At 34.6% G+C, this 25289-nt stretch overlaps 1 protein-coding gene across 1 annotated transcript in view; it reads right to left on the reverse strand.

The window, feature by feature from the left end:
- The window catches only part of BMPR2 (bone morphogenetic protein receptor type 2), a 200808-nt gene that overhangs the window by 79910 nt on the left and 95609 nt on the right, over positions 1-25289 (reverse strand). The window contains exons 2-3 of the mRNA XM_082657900.1: positions 23085-23255; positions 21868-22038 (exon numbers count right to left, since the gene is read on the reverse strand). Coding sequence (XP_082514026.1) covers positions 21868-22038; positions 23085-23255 — 342 coding nt within the window. The remainder of the gene's footprint in view (positions 1-21867; positions 22039-23084; positions 23256-25289) is intronic.

Below are 25289 nucleotides of genomic sequence, written 5' to 3' on the forward strand. Positions count from 1 at the left end.
AATTGCAAAACAAAACACATTAATCTTTCTAATTGAGTGATTGTTCAGTAGCTCCAATGATTTGATGGATCCAACACTTCAAAAATCATCAACTAAAAATACCAACTGGACTTCCCTGGTGGCACAGTCGTTAAGAATCTGCCTGCCAATGCAAGGGACACAGGTTCAAGCTCTGGTCTGGAAAGATCCCACATGCCGCAGAGCAACTAAGCCCATGTACCACAACTACTGAACCTGCACTCTAGAGCCCACGAGCCACAACTACTGAGCCTGTGTGCCACAACTACTGAAGCCCGCACGTCTAGAGCCTGTGTTCTGCAATGAGAAGCCACTGCAATGAGAAGCCCACACATCATAACGAAGAGTGGCCCCCACTTGCCGCAACTAGAGAAAGCCCACGCGCAGCAATGAAGACCCAATGCAGCCAAAAATAAATAAGTAAATTTATTTTAAAAATTAAAAATTAAGGGCTTCCCTGGTGGCGCAGTGGCTGAGAGTCCGCCTGCCGATGCAGGGGACACGGGTTCGTACCCCGGTCTGGGAGGATCCCACATGCCGCGGAGGGGCTGGGCCCGTGACCCATGGTCGCTGAGCCTGCACATCCGGAGCCTGTGCTCTGCAACGGGGGAGGCCGCGGCAGTGAGAGACCCGCATACCACAAAAATAAATAAATAAATAAATTAATTAATTAATTAAATAAAACTAAAAAATAAGACATCGATGTTTAAAGTGATTATTGATATAGCTGGATTAATATCTACCATATAAAAAAATACCAACCTAATAAAAAAGAAAAAGTATTGATCTTTACAGTAACTGACAGGCTATTTAAAAGAACGGAGAAAATTACCTAACTAAAACATCTGTATTAAAAGCTAGCAGAGTAAAAATAATTTTGATTTATACCATTTGTGTGTACATTTTAGATGTCCAATCTTATATACAACAAATTTTATTTTAAACGGAGTGAGGAATTTATAACATACAGAAAAGAGTTGGTACTAAATATATAGGTGCTAAAAGAAATCTGCCTTTTAAGTTTAGAAATCAATTCTGTTTACTTCCTAAAATTCTCACTTTTCTGTAACAGAAATAGATCCACATTCTTGCTATGGCCTCCTATGGAGGTAGATGGACTGTAGCTCCCCACCCCTTGCCAATAAATTTAGCCATGTGACTTACTCAGCCAACAGGAAGTTGGCAAATATAAAACTAACAGAGATCTAAAATATGCTTGGGTGGTTTTGTTCGAACTCTCTGTGATCAACTAATCCACTATGAGAAGAACTATTCTGAGTAGAATGCTGCCCCTTTATCCTGAGCCCCAGAGAAGACCTGAAATGACCCTGCAGCCTGGAGCTCAGTCTAGCCTGTATCAGGAAAACTCCAGCAGATCTGCAAGACCACTGATTATGAGAATAAATGGTTGTTGTTAAAGCCACTGAACTTAGAGGTGGCTTACTGATGAGTATTATTGGCAATAGGTAACAAATAAATGAGTATACCTCCTACTGCTCACGTAACATCTTACAGAGATGTGTGCAAATATATACAACTTTCAAATTATCTAAAAATCAGACATTTAGGAATAGTTTAGAATAAAAATTTTTTCTAGTTTTACCCATGTTTTTCTCACAATTATAGACATATTAACGTCCAAACAAAAAAGTCTATATAAGAAATGCCTATAACCCCACTACTAACTACAGAATGAACTTTTAACATTGGAAAAATAAATGATATTTGTTTATTTAAAACAAAGCGCTTTGGTTGTATTGTGGGGTAAGAAATGTAATACTCCCCAAAGATGAACATTATATTTAACTTTTGTGAGCTTCAGATTTGCAAGATGAGACTGGAGACTAGAGACTTGTTGCATAACAATGTGAATGTACTTAACACTACTGAACTGTACACTTAAAAATGGTTAAGATGGTAAATTTTATGTTATGCGTATTTTACCACAATTTAAAAAACTCTAAGAATGGTTCTCACCTTTTTCAAAGATAACTTTTTATTTTTAAGATATCAAGGATATATACATACACATAAAGACCAGAACTCAGTAACAATTTCCAGTATTTATAAAATGATTTACAGATACTATTAGCACTTATTTCAGTGTATTTTTAGTCTTTGATAAAGGAAATAACCTTTTCCTTCACTTCGAAACACCGACCTCTGGTCAGCAGCTTTGGCAACTAGAAATACCATGTTGACTTGCTAGGTGGCTTGGCACTGAGATGTGTCTGACTGAATTTTTTAAAGGGAAAAGAAGTGATCTTTTACTAAATAAAATACACTGTGGTAGACAAAATCATCCCCAAAATGGCACGGAGAGACTCAGGACAGGTAGAAAAAAAGCAGTCTCTGTAGTGAAATAATTGTAAACTACTGTTTTAAATATAAGCATAAATTTCTATTGGGAAAAGAATTCTGTAAAAACCTCTTTTAAAATCGCATATAAGGGACTTCCCTGGTGGCACAGTAGTTAAGAATCTGCCTGCCAATGCAGGGGACATGGGTTCGAGCCCTGGTCCGGGAAGATCCCACATGCCATGGAGCAAATAAGCCCGTGCGCCACAACTACTGAGCCTGTGCTCTAGAGCCTGCGAGTCACAACTACTGAGCTCGCGGGCCACAACTACGGAAGCCCATGCAACTAGAGCCCGTGCTCCGCAACAAGAGAAGCCGCTGCAATGAGAAGCCCGTGTATCGCAACGAAGAGTAGCCCCCGCTTGCCGCCACTAGAGAAAGCCCATGCGCAGCAATGAAGACCCAACGCAGCCAAAAGTAAAATAAAAAAATTTATAAAATATAAAAATAAAATCGCATATAAAAATGAGTAGGGAAAATTCTATTTCATGGCAACAACAACAAAAACCCAAAAAACAATAACAAAAAAACAAAGGCAGAAAAACATACTCCATAAATTCTAAAATAGAAAGCCTGAATTAAACATCAGGCTTTTAATCTCTGTGCCAATGTTAATAGAAACTGAAATTAAAGAATGCCATTTCTAAAAAAAAAAAAAAAGAATGCCATTTGCAGCAACATGGAAGGAGCTAGCGATGATCATACTAAGTGAACTAAGTCACAAAGACAAATATTATATCACTTATATGTGGAATCTAAAAAATAATACAAATGAACTTATTTACAAAACAGAAACAGACTCAGACGTAGAAAACAAATTTATGGTTACCAAAGGGAAAGGGGGGTAATAAATTAGGAGTATGTGATTAACAGATACACACTGCTATATATAAAACAGATAAACAACAAGGATTTACTGTACGGCACAGGGAACTATATTCAATATCTTGTAATAACCTATAATGGAAAAGAATCTGATAGAGTATATAAATATGACCGAATATAAATATATAATTGAATAACTTGGCTATACACCTGAAACTAACACAGAATTGTAAATCAACTCTAGTTCAATTAAAAGAAAAAAAAGAATGCCATTTCTTTTTTTCATTTTAAAACAGAATTGAAGTCAATAGGAGTTTCTCTTCTTAATACATAACCCTTCAAACATTGCTTTTTCATAACATTAAACCAATAGATCTTGTTGGGTAAGCCATTTTCACGAAGCTATGTCAGTCATTCTATCAATTAATCTTTAATTAATTTAACAAATTACTGAACATCTTGGAAATGCAGAGGAAATGAGTAGAAAATATAGGGATATGTAATGGAATAGGCTGAGGTCTTGTGGATGTATCCTAGGATTGAAAGGTAATCAAAGTAACTGGCAAGACTATGAAAAAAAATTTTTAGTTTTAAAAAAGTACTTAAGACATTATAGTACTTAGTAAATGATTGCGGGAATAAAGGGAAAGTGAAATCGACAGCCAAAAAATGGTCCAATGACAGACATACTAGGGTGGCTACATCTCCCTGCTACTTTAATAAATGCCATAGTAGACTTGAGGATAGGGAAATGAATTGGGAGTAGAACTGTAAAGCTAACAAGAATATCTGGAAAATAGTTCTCTCCTCCCCCTTTTGCCCCCACTTCCTACATTCATCTATTAACACCAAAGTCTCCGATTTTCTCCTTCCACCAACATTTAACACTACTGAACTGTACACTTATAAACAGTTAAGATGGCAAATTCTGTTATATGTATTTTACCAAAACTAAATTTTTAAAAATGTATTTCTTATAAATGGTATATACTCAATGTGTAGCTATCTTGGTTAAAGACAATAAGCTACAGTAAAGACAAAAATAATTAGGAACAAATTTAGCAAAAGGAAGTGTTAAGACTTGTACACTAAAACTACAAAACATCGTTGAAAGAAATTAAAGAAGTCCTAAATGGGAGGAGTTCCCTTGTGGTCTAGTGGTTAGGATTCAGTGCTTTCACTGCCATGGCCTGGGTTCAATCCCTGGTCGGGGAACTGAGATCCTGCAAGCCACGTGGTGTGGCCAAAACAAAAAAGTCCTACATGAACGGAAAGACATCTCATGCTTATGGGTTAAAGAACTTAATATTATTAAGATGGTAATATTCCTCAAATTTACCTACAGATTCAATACAGTACCTATCAAAATCCCTGTTGCCTTTTTCTGTAGACATGGACAACATTGTTGTTGGTGATGTAAAATGGTTCATCCACTTTGGAGAACAGTTTGGCAGTTCATCAAAAGTTAAGTATATAGATTTACCGATAAAACCCAATAATTCCACTCTTAGGTATACACAGAACTGAAAACATACGTCCACAAAAAAACTTGTACATTAATGTTCATAGCAGTATTACTGATAGCCAACACTGGAAACAACCCAACTGTCCATCAACCGATGAATGAATAAACAAAATGCGATATATTCATACAGTGGAATATAGTCGTCCCTCGGTATCTGAGGGGAATCGGTTCCAGGAACCCCATGGATAACCAAGTCCACAGATGCTTAAGACAATTATAAAAATGGCAGAGTACAGTTGGCCCTCCATATCCATGGAATGGGGGACCAACTATGTTATTTATTGCTAAAAAGGAATGAATTACTGATACATGCTACAACATGGATGAATCTTGAAAATATTATCCTAAGTGAAAAAAGTCAGACACAAAAGACCACATATTCTATGATTCCATTTATATGAAATGTCCAAAATAGGCAAATCCACTGAGACAGTAAGTAGATTAGGGTTGCCAAGACCTGGAGGGAGAGGGGTAATGGAGAGTGACTGCTAATGGGTTTAGGGTTTCTATGCTGAGGTAATGAAAATGATCTGCAATTAGTGGTGATGGTTGTACAGTACTGTGAATATACTAAAAAACACCAACTTTTACACATTAAATATATACATTAAAAGGATGAATGTGGGGCTTCCCTGGCAGCAGTGGTTGAGAGTGCGCCTGCCGATGCAGGGGACACAGGTTCGTGCCCTGGTCCGGGAAGATCCCACATGCCGCAGAGCGGCTCGGCCCGAGAGCCATGGCCGCTGAGCCTGCGCATCCGGAGCCTGTGCTCCACAACGGGAGAAGCCACAACAGTGAGAGGCCCGCGTACCGCCAAAAAAAAAAAAGGGGTGAATATTATGATGTTAACTGTATCTCAATAAAGGTGTTACTTTTTTAAAAAGGACAGAGAACCAGCTTAAAAGCACTCTTCTAGCCAAATTCATGGTTATTTTAGCATTAAAAAAAAACCCCACAAGTTCATAGTAATACTCAAAAACAAAAACGAACTTTTTGTTCATTTCTTTTTTTTTCTTTTTTTAACACAAGAATGCCAGCTATTATTAATAGAATAAATAATATAATAAGAAAATCACCATTTTATAACCCTAAAATAATAACAAGTTTGGGAAAGGATTACCAATGCATGAAGTGAAAAGGTTGTTGAATAACAAAATTGTTTGCACGGTGCCACAGTAACTACCTGCAGATTACTTACTAACTGCAAAGGAAAAAATGTATGTTTCCAATGGAGAGTCATCATTTTAAATGATACTGTGCTTGATATGATACAATAAGAAGTATACAATATCACCCATGAAGTATTCTTGCCAAAATGTTTAACTCCAATGAAATCAACCTTCTAGACTTAACTTCCAATTTAGAAATTTCAAGGGATTAAAAATACAATAACAATTTAACAAACCCAGAATGTAGGGACAACTAGCCTAAACTCTCTAGAAGTCTATTTCATGTATAGTAAAACTATAGGGGTAGGGGAAGACTGTATTAGATTAACAGAAACTAAAGAGACAAAACAATCAAATGCAATGTATCATCAACCTTAACTGGATTCTGTTTTGAGAAAAAGTTATAAAAGTCATTATGGGGAAGTCTGTGGTTGGACTAAGATACTGCATGATATTATGGAATTTATTGTTAATTTTCTTGGATTTGAGAATGATGTCTTGTATTTCTAAGAGATGTATGTGATATTTGTAGCTTACTTTCAAATAGTTCAACAACAGCAACAATAAGAAAACAGGTATCTATCTGTCCATCCATCTATAAAGAAAGGAGGTGGGCAAGAAAGCAAATTTTGAATATGTTAATAATTACTGAATCTACACAGAAATATAGGATATTAATTGTAATACTCAAACTTTTTCCTCTATATAAAGCAATCTTCATATGAAAAAGGAATAAAAAAGAAGGAATCATGGTCACTATTACCAAAAAATTAGAACTGAAAATAATAATTGAACATTGGGTAGAAAGAATAAAAGCCACCGAAAGTCAAAACACAGCACAGCTTTTTATTGCCTGCTCCATCTCAACTATTGTGTTTAGAGGTCTTAATATGTAACTATATGGATTTAACTATACACACATTGATTACTTATTGTTGCATAACAAATTACCCTAAAATTTAATGACTTAAAACAATACACCTTTATTTTTTCATTTTCTGTCTGTCAGAATCCAGGTACTGCTTAACTGAGTGCTCTGCTTCAGGACCTTTCACAAGGCTGCAATTAAGGTTTAGGGCACTGCCATAGTTATCTCAAGGTTTAAGTGGTGAAGTAACTGCTTCTGAACTTACTAAGTGGTTGTTGGTAGGATTCAGTTCCTTATGGGCTGTTGGCAGTTCCTTGCTGGCTGTTGGCAGGAGGCTAACCTCAGTTCTTTGCCAGGCAGCCCTCTTCATCAGAACTGGCACAGAAGAAGAGCCAGAGAGAGTATACCAGCAAGACAGAAGTCACAGTCTTTGCAAAACCTAACTACAAAAGTCATATCCTATCACTTTTGCCATATTCTATTTGTTAGAATCAAGTCACCAGGTCCCACCCACATTCAGAGAGCCAGGATTACCCAGAGGTGAGAATACCAGGAGACAGGGATCACTGAGAGCCATGTCAGAGGTTGCCTACCACAGTATATATACAGATGGCCCCCGCTTTATGATGATTTGATTTAGGATTTTTAAAATTTATGATAGTATGAAAATGATATGTGTTCTGTAGAAACCGTATTTCAAATTTTGAGTTTTGAGCTTTTCCTGGGCTAGCCATGAGGTACCATACTCTCTTGTGATGCTGGGCAGCAGCAGTGAGCTCCAGCTCCCAGTAAGCCACAAGAAAACGAGAGTAAACAACCAATACACTTATAACCATTCTGTACCCACACCAGTTGTGTTTAACTTTCAGTATTAGACAGATTATCTGAGCTAGTCAACATTTTATTATAAAGTAGGCTTTGTGTTAGATGATTCTGCCCAACTATAGGCTAAGTGTTTTGAGAATGTGTAAGTAGATTAGGCTAAGTTATGATGTTTGTTAGATTGGGAGTATTAAATGAATTTTCTGCTTACAATATTACGATGGATTTATCAGGCTGTAACCCCATCGTAAGTTGAGGAGCATCTGTACATTTGATTCTCGTTAACTCTGGTAGTCATGTTCTATAAAATTATTGCAAACACTTTATTAGCAAATACTGAATCATTGTTCCTATGGGAAATACAGGGTCAGGTGAGCCTCTAGTCAAAACATTTTTGTCAATCCACCAATATATAACCTTCTTTTGTATGTGTTTCTGTTCAAAGTCATTTACTGTATAGCACAGGGAACTCTACTCAATGCTCTGTGGTGACCTAAATAAATGGGAAGGAAATACAAAAAAGAGGGGATATATGTATATGCATAGCTGATTCGCTTTGCTGTACAGCAGAAACTTTAATGCAACACTGTAAAATATACTCAAATAAAAATTAATTTTAAAAAAGAAAAAAGTCATTTAATATACTGTATATTATTGTGTCATTAGAATTGAACTCATGACCAACAGAACTATAACATGCCTGAAAGAAGTTTACCTAACACATGTATTTTCTCTGTAAGGCACATCAAGACTTCTTGCACTTAGGAACACTAAACAGCACTTCAGCACTACAACTGAGGGTCATTTTAAACCAAAACAATCACCAACAAAAATGCAAAACGCATGGCACAAAATAGACTACGAAGAGGACACCTGTTTACAGTATGAGAGCTCAAGGAAGAAGGCAGCGCATTGCCTTGATTGACCTTAGCTGCTAACACGCACATTAGATGACTCAAATTTTTTATTATTCTGCTCATGTCTGTGAATGACTGAGAAAGCACTGTGAGTATTGATTCTGGGGTTAAAAATACATTTTAGCAAGTAAGGAGTCACAAATATGGAATCCTGAAGATCAACTGTGTTTTATTCATTTTTCAAAACCTTGAGAAGTTTACACTTGGGAAAAATTAAGCAGAATATCCATTTTTTCAAAAATAATTTTTAAAATTTTATTGAAGTATAGTTGATTTACAATGTTGTGTTAATGTCTTCTGTACAGTAAAGTGACTCAGTTATATATATATATTCTTTTTCATATTCTTTTCCATTATGATTTGTCACAGAATACTGAATATAGTTCCCTATGCTATATAGTAGGACCCTGTTGTTTATCCATCCTGTATATGACAGTTTGCCTCTGCTAATCCCAAACTCGCACAGGAATAACTTCTTATAGTTTTTGTTGTGGGGGGATGAAAGATGCAGGAAATACTATCTTCTATTTCTCACCTAGAAGGACATAGGAACCTGAATACATTTAATGAGAAACCCAGTAACAATCTTTCCTGCAAATAAAAAAAGATCACAGAAAACCAACTATACACCAATAAAAATTAATTTTAAAAGAGATCACAGAATATAGGCCTCATATAATAAAGTAAAACTAGCAGAAAAGTATCCTTCATAGTAAAAAAAAAAAAAAAAAAGAATTAAATAAGGGAGGATGTTTGTAATAGGTGGCTTAGACAGTTCCCTCCTACTCATAGCCATTATTTATTGAATGCTTACTACATGCTAGGCACTTTACATGCATTATCTTGTTTAATCTATACAACAACCATGTAAATTAGATACTATTATTTTGCATATGAGATAACTGATACATAGAGAGGCTAAGTAACCTGCTCAAGGTTATGTTTAGCAAGTAAAACAGCAAGGTTTAACCCAGGCACTGAGATTGAGAGCCAATGCTCTTCATCATTATGCTATACAACCACCCAAAGAATCAAGTGATTATTTTGGAAATCTAGTATTTTCCTTCCCTCAGATGATCCTTTTTATTTTTTTAGCAGATGATTAGGCTAACTTCATATTTGGCTAGAATAAAATGTACTTTTTTAAAGAGACACTTTGAGAAGTACTTAAAACAGTGTTTTGAAGCCATCAGTGCATTCCCAGCCAACGATGTATCTGTTCACCTACTATTAAACATTATTTATCAAAAAGACAAGAAATAACAAGTGCTAGTGAAGTGTGGAGAAAAGAAACCCCTTGCACACTGTTTGTGGGAATGAAAATTGCTGCAGCCACTGCGGAAAACAGTATGGAGTTTCCTCAAAAAATTAAAATAGAACTAACATATGATACAACAATTCCACTTCTGGGTACTTATCTGAAGAAAATGAAAACACCAACTCAAAAAGGTATATTCACCCCGTGTTAACTGCAGCATTATTTATAATAGCCATGATATGGAAACAACCTAAGTGTCTATTGATAAATGAATGGATAAAGAAAATATGGTATATGTATATAAGTACATATATATACATATACACATGCATTCACACAATGGAATACCATTCAGCCATAAAAGGAAGGAAATCTTTCTATTTGCAACAACATGGATGAACCCTGAAGGAACTGTGCTAAGTAAAATAAATCAGACAGAGAAAGACAAATACCATATGTGGAATATTTATACAAACACTTTCATGTGGAATATTAAAAAAAAAACTTAGGTTATAGATACAGAGTATGAGGAGATTATTATACAGATTATGTTGAACATTTGAAACTAAATATATTCATATGTCAATTACACCTGAATTTAAAAAACCAACATATTATTTTAAAGACAGCTGCTATTCAAACCACAGCTAGTTTTGAGACAGGCTAGAACCTGGGACCTGGGACCTTTTACTGCAATGCTTGCACCTGGACCTGGAGCAACAAAATACAAAGAAATGATAAGGGACTAAAAATAACTGCGTGCATTCACAGTTGGGGCAAATTATGAACAAGACACAAAAAGACAAAAACCCAACTGCCACTTCTCGAGGAGTCAGGAGGGAAAGCAGGGTACTACACATGCCCCCTGCACATAGCTCCACCAAGGGGGTGGGCAAACCACCCAAGTCACCCCTCTGGCTCAAAGCCAGGACCGGCCCCTACCCTACCCCATATAAGGGACCAGCTCTCACCACCCCCAACCCCAGGGAGCAGGCAAGGGAATCTGTTACTTGTTTTCACTCCCTTCTGCTGCAGCAGGAGTCCCAACAAAGCCTTGCCTGAATTTCTCGCCTGGTCTCTTATCAATTTCTATTGATTAAGGAGTCCAAGAACCCTGGTTAGTAACAGTTTCATCTTGGTTTTGAATGTATTTGAAGTGTTTTCATGTATCTATGACTTTACATCTTATGATATGTTGGCATCTGAAACCACTAAATATTTATGGATTTAAGAATAACCAGTTTTTCCATATGAAAAGATGCAGAAAATTCTCAGTAATCAGAGAGATACTACATGGAAATGAAGCACAGTTAAGGCAGGCAGACAGACAGAGAGGAACACAAATGGAACCGGAAATCATAAAAGACAAGAAAAATTATATATACTGAAATAAAGACATGGAAATTATTTCTTGATCAATATACACATTTGTATCTCAGGAGACATTTATTTTTAAATGCCAGTCAATTCTACCATATACACTTGGGACTTGGATTTTACAGACCCAAAACTTCCACTGAGTTTATCAGTAAAGCCAGATTATCCAACAGGTTTTGCTTTGTTCTTCAAGACAATCAAGTAATATAAAGTTTAAAAACACCAAAAGGAAGAGTGATTTTTTTTTGAGAGAATAGGAGCAAAGTAGGTAGGTATGGAATGGGATAGACTTTCAACAGGACAGAGCTAACAAAACTTCAGAATGAAAACTGTCTGATCAACAACACATAACATGTGTAAATAGAATCTTATTACTACCACATTAAAGAATTAATATTTTCTAAAGGATACACTCCTCTATTTCTCTTGTGCCACTCTTTCTCCACTAATATTTTTAATAAGTATAAAAAGGAATGACATATTTTGTTTTGCTTCTTGCTAAAATGCTTCATGAAGTATTAAGCAAAGACTTTTAAAACATTCTTATTTCCCATTTTCTGTCTACTCAATCACTTTAATGCTGTCACAGAAGCAGTAAAAACTGAAAAAAATTAGTATAAATTCACAATAGCTAAAAACCTACCTGTGGCCCTATGCCAATGTCAGCTTCTCTGAATGTAGGCTTTCTTTTCTAGCTTAGTGTGAGATAAAGACATTTGCTGCCAGACTCTGAAATTAGAATTTCTAATCTTAACAGCACAGCATAAATTAGAATTTCTTATACCTAGCTTTAGATGCAGTTTGATCTTTATTTCTCATCAACTCGATCCAACCATCAACTTAATGAATAATGTACATAAAAGAAAAGAAAAGGATTCTACATTTTTATACTGACTTTCATCTAAGAACTTCCCACTAAATGAGTTAGGTTTATTTAATTTTTTTTAAATGACAAATTTTTGCTGGCTTTTCTACCAACTTGATTATCTTGTTTATAGTTAGGGAGGTTAATTATACCAATTCCAGAAGTCTTATCAAGAAAATTTTCTAAAATAACTGTGAACCTTGCAATAATTATATACTTCTTTCAAACTCTTGGAATTTACAAGCACATTAAGGATGAATTAAGGGTATAAGAAAGTAAAAGAATATACTGTAGGTATAAATTCACTTATTTAAAGAATGGCTTTCTTTTATTTTTTTAATTTAATTTTTTTATTATTTGGCTGCGTTGAGTCTTAGTTGTGGCATGTGGGATCTTCATTGAGGCATGTGGGATCTTTCCTTGCAGTGCACGGGCTCTTCGTTGCGGTGCGCGGGCTTCTCTAATTGCGGTGTGCGGGCTTCTCTCTAGTTGTGGTGCACAGGCTCCAGAGAGCGAAGGCTTAGTTGCCCTGCAGCACATGGGATCTTAGTTCCCTGACCAGGGATCAAACCCGCATGCCCTGCATTGGAAGGTGGATTCTTAACCACTGGACCCCCCAGGGAAGTCCCAAGAATGGCTTTCTTTTTAAACAGATTAAGTGCCACAAAGTCTCTCATGGTTGGAAGAGACTCAGAATAATATAGTTCACTTTCCTAAAGTGTCAGACTTCTGGTTTTAGGAGTACATTGACATGTTATTACTGAAAGTTAGTTTTCTTTCTTTTGTCTAATTACTAAAGAAGAAAATCTCAACTTGGTGACAATGTAATTCTATTTCCTAACAAACATTTGCTAGTCTCCTCTTTTAACACAGAGAAAGCAAGCTTCAAGTTTCAGACAATTTGATAAGCAACAATATCTAGCTAATTAATATGATTTTACTTTCACCTTATTTACAATTAAATAAATAATTTTTAAAGTTACCTTCTACTTACAATACTGGCTTTCCATTTATAATAGTGATGGGAAATTTCCCTTTAAAATACATATAAGTTGTGTTTTTTTTAAATGAGGTTATGTGAAGAAAAATAGAAGTGGTCCTTGAATTTTAGGAAATGTGATAAACATTTTCAAAAAAATCTTTTCAATCTCTCTCCCAAATGAATGAACAAACAAATATTAACAGGTCCCCTGTTTGAGTGTAGAGTAATGGTTAATGACAATTGAATATATAGAGTAACGGTTAAAACTAATAGAAAGTAATGTTTGGTAACACATACTCTGGAGCCAAAACACCTAGGTTTGAATTTTGGCTCTACCATTCATTGGTTGTGTGACCTGGTACACTGCATATCTGTGTCTCAGTGTTCTCCATGGAAAATAAGAATATAACAGTAACCATTTCATATGTTTCTGTAAGGGTTAAATGTAAAGGTTTAGTGCGTATAGAGGCCTTAGTGAGTACTCAAAAATGTTATTTAGCTAGTTTCAATTTCTCTATATACTAAATGCCTGAATGCCCTTTATATGTTTACTGAAAAGAGACTGCTCTAACAACTCTATAATCCTGATAAAGTGAATTGAAATTTCTCTACAAGATTTATCCCATCTGGAAAAACATTCTCTAAGAATCTTAAGTTTACTGCCAAGTATTTTAAGAAGCAACACTCATTAAATAAATATCTAACACTAATGTCTTAAGGCCAGAGGAAAACAAGATTAGGAACAGCATATGCTGAAGGGGGATGGAAGGAAAGTGCCTAAAAATGTTAACATATCATACTGAGCACAACAGAGGGAGGGTTTCCTAACAGAAAGGAAAGGGTCTCAGAAAATAAGATCTCAAGGGAAGAAAAGTATCTAATCTTCCTTAATTCCATAACTGTGTCTAGAGCCAGGTCTACGTATAATTAAGTACTAAACAGGTACAGAACTACTGGCTAGTATTTATTAAGGTTCTCATATTTTCTCATTTTTAAAGTTCAAACAGTCAAATATGGTACCTATCCCCTTAAAAAGAGATAAACAACTGAAACAGACTCACTAGTAGAACAGAAAAATCTTTGAAAAAGTAATGATTGTAGTACAAAGACCTAGAATATGAGTTATTAATCCATAAATCTCCTCACCACTAGCCAGTTTTGTTTTGGAGAATTATCTCACAATGTGTTTCTGTTTGAACACATGCTATAAGCCTCTGTTGCCAACAACCTCAGATCAGGGATTACAGCAAAATAATTGACACACATTTCTAAATATCAGAACCTCTTTTTCCTTTCTTTTTCTTTCTTTTTTAATGGTAATAATTCTTCTTAATGGAGAAACACAACATGTAAACTATACTTCAGATGCTATGACTGGAGGAAAAAGGTTTTGAGAACAGAGAGTTAGTGTCCTAACTAGCCAGAAATCATTGGTGATCTACAGTCCAAATAGAACCTAATTTTTATGGCACATAACAATGTTCACATAACTTTTTCCAACATTAATAATTAACTGCTGGTGTTTAATTATTTTAAAGCAGACATTTCACTTATGTCTCAATAAAAGCATCAGTGGACTTCCCATTCTGCTACAATTTTCAGGAACCAGTCACACTTGAATTATAGCTTATCTTCCTTTAACTTTTTGCCTATAATTATACTGGTAGACAATAAATGCCTTATGTTAATATTTTGGGCCCCCAACAAAAATTTTTTTAACTTTTAAATTTGAGATTATTTCAAACTTATAAAAACTCCCATATGTATGTTACCCAGATTCACCTGAGTGAACAGGTTGCAGAGGTTTCATTTATTTGTGCCCTATCTTGTTGCCTCCAAAAAACTATGTAGGGCAGTTTTATAAGACTACACAAAATCTGTAATTAAAACAAATTTAAGAACTACAGGTAAGTAGAATACCTTCCTCCAATCCTATAACTATCAAAGTAATCCTTGAATTATTATAATGTGACACTCTGTGGCTCGGCAGAATTACAGATAGTTGCTTATGGTCCTGTGGTTAGTCCATCACCTTTTCCCCTAACAACTCCCCCCACATTATTCTTAAAGATCCACTACTATCATATGCTTTAGCTTCTATCACTCAGTACCTCATTGTCTTGAGCTTCAACGAAGATTGGGGAAAAAAACCAAGCTTCTTTTGAAAGAGAGCTACACCTTGTTATTCTCAATCATCCGTACATTCCTTTACTGCTGCTGGATCTAACCCTACTCAATGTACAAGGGATAGCAAGTAAGAAGGCAAGTAAATGTGGTTGTGGATGTTGTACAGAAGCATACTTGATGAGAAAGATATAATTACAGTAACAGCAATGAATGGTTTGATGTCAAGAAGCAAACTGTTCAGTTGAAAACAATCTAGAAAGAAATGAGTAGGATTCAGAGAACATTAAGTACCCTCTGTTGTTCCCTGGAGCTTAACCTCACCATGTGGTCTTTTAAACAGCCATAATCTATTGATACTTGTGCATTGTTTTCTTTCCCAGTATTAAAATACACTACAATTGTACTTTGAGAGTAATCTCTGAAAATGAGATCGTATAACAGAATCTTAGGAAAAGTTTTTTATATTCTTCTATTACCTTAAAAATTAAAGGCTGATGTTTCACTTTTTGGAAAGGGAAAGGAGAGGGGAATGATCGTGGCTTTCTGTACTTATACCATGGTGAATCTCAAACAGGAGAGTTAATTTGTTTTGTCTGCGTTTGCTATCCCACTTAACTATTTCACTACATTTGTCCTTTTAACTGAAAGTAGCAACCAGCTTTCAATAAACACCAGTCCAGGGACTTCCCTGGTGGCGCAGTGGTTAAGAATCTGCCTGCCAATGCAGGGGACATGGGTTCGAGTCCTGGTCCAGAAAGATCCCACATGCCGCAGAGCAACTAAGCCCATGTGCCACAACTACTAAGCCTGCGCTCTAGAGCCCGCGAGCCACAACAACTGAGCCCACATGCCACAATGACTGAAGCCCGCATGCACCTAGAGCCCATGCTCCGGCAACAAGAGAAGCCACTGCAATGAGAAGCCCACTCACTGTAACGAAGAGCAGCCCCTGCTCACTGCAGCTAGAGAAAGAAGGCCCGCGCGCAGCAACAAAGACCTAATGCAGCCATAAATAAATACATTTAAAAATAAATTTTAAAAATAAACACCTGTCCATTAGTTAGTGAATCCATTAAATTCATTTTTTTGCCAGATTAAAAAAAGGCAAATCCTATTCCTTCCAAGGATTTAACAATATTTCAAAATTTACACATTAGCACATATTCGTTTATTAAATTATTCATTCAACAAACATTTACTGTACTCCCACTATGTACCTGATACTGCACCAGTCACTGTGGAGACAAAGGGGCATTAAAACAAAGTCCCTATCACCAAAGACTTTAGAATCTAGAAGAGACAGAGAGACAACTGCAAAATACATAAAAATTTAGGTATGATGCCTGCAACTTATTTGCAAAAGGTTAAAAAAAATAGTGATCTACATATATAGAGAGAGGGAGAATGATAAGGCAAATACAGCAAAATGTTGACAATTAGTGAATCTGAGTAAGGGTACATGGCAGTTTTTGTAAGTTTGAAATAATTTCAAAAGTTGAAAAGAATTTTTTTGGTTGGGGGCCCAAAATATTAACATTGACTTTTATTGTGTACCAATACAATAGACAAAAAGTTAAAGGAAGATAAGCTATAAGTCAAATCTGCTAGAGAAAGACTACCACTTCAATCCACTCCTCCTGAGTAGCATGGTTACTCATTAAAATACAGGGTTTATTTTTGACTGAACTACCTACACATTAAGGAGACATCTTTAAGGAGTTTATAGATGTGAGAGCACTTCGAAAGTATAAAATACTATGCAAATAGAAGGCTTTAATGCCATCACGAAAACATCATGTGAGGGATGGAGATACTGTTTCTGTGAACACTGTTCTCAGAAGAATGAGTAATAAGCATTTTAATACCTTTATTAAGGTCTAATTTACACACTATAAAATGAGCACTGAACTTTTATTGAAAGATATTAAGGGTATTTCCTTAGGAAGAGCCAAGGTTCAAAGATTTTTAACAATCATTTTTCTCAAAACTAGTCAGCTTCATTATTGAGAAATAATATTAAAAATGGACAATGAATATAAAAATATTCAAAAAACAAAAAACAAGTGAACCTCATTAGTAAAAACAATGTAAATCCATTTTCAAAATGACCTCATTAAAGTTTTATTTTAATACTAGTGCTCATTAACATATGATGAGATATGCACTTTAGTATATCACTGATGGGAATGTGAACTGTTTCAACCATTGGAAAAGCAATTTGACAATGTATGAGGAACTTTAATACTGTTACTAGTGGATACAGGAATTACAATTCTGGGAATTATAATTTAATATAATGGTATATATACAAACATGTGCATTGTAGCAAAAAACTAGAAACAGCCTAAATGTCCAAAACCAGAGGAATGGATAAGAAAAATATCTAGTTGGTAAAATATTATACAACCATTAAAACTGATGATTATGAAACATGTAATACCTGGAAAATATTATATTATGTTTAAAAAGCAGGATCTAAAATTTATATCACTAATACAACTATACAAAAATTAAAGAGAAAAGACTAGAAAGAAATATTCAAAATATTAACAATGATTGTATATAGGTGTAGGGATTTTTAAAGATTATTATTCTCCTCTCCATTTATCTCATTTTTCTATTTTTCTGAATAAATAGGCATGTATTCCTTTAATACTTCCTTAAATAAGTAATATACAAATATATTCTTATGTTAAAGATTCAAACAATACATAAGTATAATAATAATAGGCAACCTCCCATAAAGAGTCACCCTGAACTATCCCTCCTTCTCTACCTTTGATGAGTTTGCACCATATTTCTAGTAATTTTTAAATACATGTCTTTATTTGGCCAATGTCTATGTTAAATAGTCAATAAATGGCATTTTTATAATGAAAAATTACAGAAAAAAAATCACTACCACCAAATTTTCTACTGATGTAATATTCAATATACGTCAAGGAACAAAAAGTTCTGCTTCTTAATTTTATATTTTAATTAATTCCTTTAAACTTCAACACTTAAAACTATTTTTATTTTGGTCAAGCACCTAAGCATTTACAGACTAAATGTCTGACATTCTATATAGTAGTGGTTATTTTTCTTTCTTTTTTTTTTTTTTGGTACGCGGGCCTCTCACTGCTGTGGCCTCTCCCGTTGTGGAGCACAGGCTCCGGACACGCAGGCTCAGCAGCTGTGGCTCACGGGCCCAGCCGCTCCGCGGCATGTGGGATCTTCCCGGACCAGGGCACGAACCCGTGTCCCCTGCATCGGCAGTAGGACTCTCTACCACTGCGCCACCAGGGAAGCACTAGTTTTCTTGAAATTAATATAAAAGTAAATATTCATTTTGTTTACTAACAATGAATTTACTTGATTGTTTTGTTTGAAGAACAAAATACATTAATTGGGTTAACACTCTCAAATTAGAACACTTAAAACACTTTCCCTTTTTATCAGGATAACATTACTGATTTATAGTGGCAATCATTCCCTGCTTTTGATTCAAGAGATTACAGTAGACCAAGTTCTAGGTAACAATCTGAAATGTAGTTGTAAAGATCTTTGAGGTGAATTTATGGACAAATTCACTTTTCTTTCATCTAGCTAGATGTGAAAATTAGAGACCTTGCTTTGTTTGTTTTTTTGTGGAAAATAAATATAGCCAATTCAGTATAATTTCACAATAAAAGCTAATTGCCTTGAGTAGATAGAAACTACATGAAAAAACTCCTTATTGCTTTCAGTTTAGTGTTTCATCAATAAATCAAAGGAAATAGGGACCTCCCTTGTGGTTCAGTGGTTAAGAATCCACCTTCCAATGCAGGGGACGTGGGTTCCATCTCTGGTTGGGGAACTATGATCCCACATGCCGCAGGACAACTAAGCCCGCACACCCCAACTACTGCGCCCGCATACTCTGGAGCCTATGCGCCACAACTAGAGAGAAGCCCACGTGCTGCAACTAGAGAAGCCTGCACGCCACAGCGAAAGATCCCACATGCTGCAACAAAGATTCCGTGGGCCACAACTAAGACCTGATACAGGCAAATAAATTAATTAAAATAAAATAAAATAATAAATTTTAAAAACACTTTAAAAAATAAAATAAATAAATAAATAAATAAATAATCAAAGGAAATAATCCAAAACTGAAGATCTTAGAGTATGGGCTGATAAAATTTCTTGACAGAGAAAAGAATTCTTGAAAAGTGCTACATTTCAATTTTTAAAAATTATTTAAAAAAATTAAAACTTTTTATTTGGAAATAATTATAACAGTTGCAAGAATAACAATAGTACAAAGAATACCCATATGCCTTTATCCAAATTCACTTTTCTTACCATTATACCCCATTTGCTTCATCATTCAAGGAAGGTTAGATACACACATCATGGCCCTTTACTTCTAAACACTTCTCAGTATTTCCTAAGAATATGGATATTCTCTTATATAACCACACTATTCTTATCAGCTTCAGTAAATTTAACATTGAAAAAAATCTTTAATCATCTATTTTGTCAATTGGATTAACAACATCCTTTATCACATTTTGCACATCCAGTATAGGAGAGTTAGGTATCGCTTAGTTGTCAACTTTCTTAGCCTCCTTTAATATAGAATCTTTCTCACAGTCTCTTTTTCTTATATGATATTGACATTTTTGAGGAAAACAAACTCCCTTTTTGTAACAGAACATTCTTAATTTATGATTTGCCTGATGTTCCTTTGTGATTAGATTCATTCTTGATTGAAATACAGTACTAAATTAGTTACACTGTGTCCTCAGAGTATCACGGACGTCCATCTGCCCTTCATTAATGATATTACCTGGTTAAGCTATTGTCTGATTTCCTCACTTTATAATTACTAATTTTTCCCTCGCAATATGTTGGACAAACTCTAAAAGAATGCAAATATCCTCAGTCCTTATTGAACCTGCCCCCTAGATTTAGGATCTTAGGATGATTCTTGCCTGATCCAATCCTTGCCATGATGGCTGCATAATGATAATTTTCCAACACCTACAGTTACAACTTGGCACTTGGCATTCTACTATACACAAGTGCCCTCTCTTCTCCCTTCTCTGCTATCAGCATAGACTCAATTCATTTTCCCTCCAATGATTTATAACTTATTACTAAATGATCTTAAATGATCTTAAGATCACTAAAATGATCTTAAATGTAGCTCATGGGAGGTTCCTTCAAACTGGCTACTGTGACAAGTCTCCATCCTTTTGGGGGGTACTTCTTTCCTTATCTTCTAGTGTTATAAGATGTTGCACATTTATCTTGCACCTATCCTGCTCCAGTTCTAGAATAAGTCATTTTTCCAAGGACCCCAAGTTCCACTGACTGTGGAGTCGTAGTAGAAACTAAACCTGGGCATTATGTACACTCATAGCTATAGGGGTGCTTTTGCTTCTTATTTTTTTCAACAGAGATAAGAAATATATGTAGGCATGTAGGTATACACACACACATATAAATACATACTCATACAAATACATATATACATGGCTGCATATACATGCATGTAACACATACATATGGATATTTTTTAAGTCATAAGTCCATAATAATACCTTGAACTACAATCTATTCACATAGGATTCTCTTTTCTTCCCCCATCTATAACTGTTTCCTTATTCCTTCAGTGAGAACACTGGTTCCCAAGAATATCAACACTAATACTCATTTTCTTAATCCTATAATACAAATATATCTACAATTGTTTCAGAATTGCTTTGTACACACTACTAAAAATGAAACCTTCTAAAAAGAGTTCAGTTATTTGTTTGCAATTCTCCCCCCAATCTCTTATATATTGCCTAAAAGAGTATATACAGTCAAATACTGTTTTTGTAAAATGCTTAGATTAGTTCTTTCTTTTTCCCTTAAGTGTGATTATGATGTTTATGTAAAATACAACTAGGCTCATTTGCTTTCAGTTTGGGATTTTGCCCCCTTCCCGTCCTTAATGATTTAATTATACTTTTTGCACACACAGATTAGTAACATAATTCCAAAAGTCAAAACTACATGCATAAAGCTATATTCAGAGGACTTTTCCTCCTTCTTGTATCCTTTCTGTTCCATTCCCTCCAACCCTTGTAAGTAACCAACTTCATTATTTTCTGGTTTATCCTTTCTTTGCTTCTTTTTGTAAAGATAAGCTTTCTATTTTACACAAAAGACAGCATACTATATAAGCTTTTTATTCACCTAATGTTACCTCTAGAAATCACTCCATATCAGTTCACAGAGATCTTACCCATTTTTTTCTTATAGCTGTATATTTGGTACTCCATTACACATGTATGTACCATAGTGGATTTGAATCAATCTCCTATTCTTAGGCATTTAGGTAGTTTCCAATACTATACAGTTACAGACAATACTACAATAGGTAACTTTATGCATATGTATTTTCATACTTTCGGAGGTATGTCTTCAAAGATAAACTCCTACAAATGGGAGTGCTGGGTGAAAGAGTAAGGACATATGTTGTGTTCTTAATATTACCAAACTCCTCTTCATGTGAGTTGGAAAGTACTATATTTTGATTCAAACTTATTTGATAATATACCAATACCTTGGAAATCCTGGTGTATCTCTTCTCGATTTTAGGTGTTAGCTAGATGTAGTCTCATGATGCTGGAACTCTCCCTCTCACTCTGGCCCAACCTGAATATTTTCATATATTTTTAAATTCTGAAAATCTTTGGAGAAAGGAATTACAAGGAAACGTACGTTACTTTAACTACTTACTGAGTGGTGTTGTGTCTGGAAGTGGAAAATTCTCAGTAAAGTTGACATTACACAAGTCTGTGCTACAACAGCAGAAACGGTATGTTCCATTCTGAATTGAGGGTGGAGTGGTAGTTACTACACATTCTTCGTAGTGACACTCCTGGGGATCTCCAATGTGAGACCAACATCCTACAAATTGATGTTAATGTAAACAAGTTAGGTTTACATATGTCATAATGTAAATAAGTTATAACTCTTGCAAACCAATAGGAAACCACATTTTTTTAATAACAGATAATGGCAAAGTATAAACAAGCATTTCATAGAAGGAAAAAGCCACTAATAAAATGTTTGACTTCACAGTTAATCTAAGAATTATTATTAAAACATCAATAAGATTACATTTTTGTCTATATCTATTGAATTCTTCTGGGTTTTAAAATAATTATATATAACAATAACAAGGATTTAGTAACACACAGTGCTGGAGGAAATGTAAATGTATATAACATTTCTAGAAAGTCACATGGCAATTTTTATGAAGAGCCTTTTCATGTTTTATAATCTAAAAATTTTACTTCCAGAAGTCTATTCCAGGAAAATTATGAGATACAATCAAAGAATTATGTTCAAAGACGTTCACTGAAGCATTAGGTATTACAATGAAAACCAGAAAACAATATAATGTCCAACAGCAGAGTAATGTGTAAGTAAACTGAGATACATGTATACAATGAAAAATTGTATAGATTTTGAAAGTGTTTTCAAAGTATATTTAAAGACATAGGAAAATATTCATGATATAATTTAAATGGGAAAAACTGTATATGAAATTATTTATATAGTATTACCATAATTTTGAAAAAAAATAGTACACACACATATAAACATAGAAGTACAAAGAAAACACGCCTGAAGGGAATAAACCAATAGTTTTTAAAAAAAACTTTTTAAAGTATGGAATTGTAGACATTTGTTTCTCTTATAGTTTTCTTTATTTTCTAAACTTCATAAAATGGCATTATATTATTAAAATTGTAATAAGATATTATTAAAATAAGCTAAAAACAATTACCCTTTGCAAATGTGGAGCTTGTGTGTGAATACAGACATGAATACACACTTTTAAACTTACTGTTCTCCTGCAGAGGGTTTTACAATCTACTTCCATGCCCTTCTTAGATAAACTTCAATTGTATGAAAGAGTTATTTCAGGTAAAAAAAGTATTACTTGCCTTGTTTTACCAGATTTATGTCCCCTTTTGATTTCTCCCAAAGGCCGTAGCAGGTGCTACCTTTTGAGCATAATATTGTTCCGTTTTCATGAGAGATTCGACTCTCACCTATCCCAAGGTCTTGTTGATATGGATCTTTAAATGCACAAAGACGTTCTTGATTCTGAGAAGCTAAAATAAAGGAAAAAAAGACAAATTCACTTTATGATAATCTTTGCAAAACATTATTATATAAAATCTTAGAGCCTTTTTGAAAGGCACTGTAAATTTCCCTACTAAATCCCTAACAAGGCTTGAATAAATGTGCAATTTTGTATTTATTCAATAACTTCTTTCTTTTCATTAATTAATTTGTAACTTCCAAACAAGAAGCAAACTTAAAAACTCATTTCCCAAAAGGAATACCCTCTTACATAAATTATTCTCACCACTCTTTCTCCTATTAAATAATATTGGTGTCTGAATAAAGAAATATCATCACAAAAATGTCCATGCTCTAAATTATTAAAAATTCAAAACAAATTAACAAACCTAGAGGGCTGAATAATTTTTGGAAATTCTACAGTACTCACTTCTACCATATTTTATACTCAGTTGTAAAATGTTAAACATAACATTAGGCATGTTAAACTAAGGATGAGGAGAGACTACAAGTGGATAGTACATGGTTTCTATCTGGGGAGATAGAAATGTTCCAAAATTAGATTGTGGCAATGTTTGCACAGCTTTGTAAATGTACAAAAAAATAATTGTTCACTAAAAATGCGTGAATTTCATGCTATGTAAATTATACCTTAATAAACCTGTTTTTAAAAATTAAGGCTATTAGTGCTCAAAAAGAAAATGATTTTCCATCATTAAAAATATCAATATAATAGAAGAAATGCTCAACAATCCCTCATACCGAAGGTCAACCCAATGTATTTTCAATGCCAGTCAGTCTTTCTCCATGTACATAATCTGGTTTAACTAATCTCAGTAGAACATTTGCCACATAATTTATCAGCTAACAAACATTTACCAACACTGCTGAGAATACCAAAGAAGTAAATGGTTATCAAAAGCAACAGCTGATCTTTGGTTTCTTAAAGCAGACTTTCCTACTGTGTTTGACTTGCCAGAATAACAATCTAACACACTTTGCCACTATATTCCTCATGGGCTTCTGATTTATTTCTTGATTTTGCTGTGTATCTTATTTAGTATGGCTTAATTCATTAGCACCTTAGCACTGGAAATGATTTATTAAAATAATGTTTCTGAAACTACAAAACTAAGGACAAAACCCTGGAGAAGAAATGAAAGCACCAACAACTGCGTGCCCAAGTCTATTTAGAAACACAGACCTGCCATATTTATTACAACAGAAAGCACCTTCAAAGTACTGAGCTAAATAAATAGGGGATTCACAAACAGATAATATAGAGTTCTACCCGTCAAGCATCTTATAGTCTGCTTGGAGAGAGACAGTAATTACTCAAAAAAATAAACGTGACTTCCACATTTCCACAATTTAGAACTTCAGGCAGTCTTCTAGAAGGTATTTACTAATATCATATAAATGGCCAGAAAATGTAGTATAGCCTTTTTTAAAAAAAAGATTTTTTATTTACTTATTTATTTTGGCTGCGTCAGGTCTTAGTTGTGGCACGCAAGATCTTTCATTGCGGTGTGCAGGCTTCTCTCTAGTTGCAGTGCACGGGATCCAGAGCATACAGGCTCCGTAGTTGCAGCCTGCAGGCTTAGTAGCCCCCCAGCATGTGGGATCTTAGTTCCCTGACCAGGGATCAAACCCAAGTCCTCTGCATTGAAAGGCAGATTCTTAACCACTGGACCACCAGGGAAGTCCCTAGCTTTTTATAAAAACTACTTCCAAGGCATTAGCCAGATTATAAGTATATCACATTTTTACCACATGGAGTCACATATTCAAAATCCTTTAATGACAAATATTTATATTATCTTGCACATTTAACAGTATTTCCTTAGATATACCCTAATTTGCAAACTTTACAAAATTATTATAAAGATTAAAATCAAATATATCTCTACATATAAAGTACACACAGCACAAAGATTGATACTTAAAAGACTCAAACTAAAAACAAAACTCTGTAATGTAGATCTAAAAAAGCATGCCTATTTATGAGACATAATTCCTTATCCCCATTTCTTGACTCAGGTTAAGTGCTACTACCACTTGCT

The sequence above is a fragment of the Grampus griseus genome (assembly GCF_964374135.1).
Source record: "Grampus griseus genome assembly, chromosome: 7".
Lineage (NCBI taxonomy): Eukaryota > Metazoa > Chordata > Mammalia > Artiodactyla > Delphinidae > Grampus > Grampus griseus.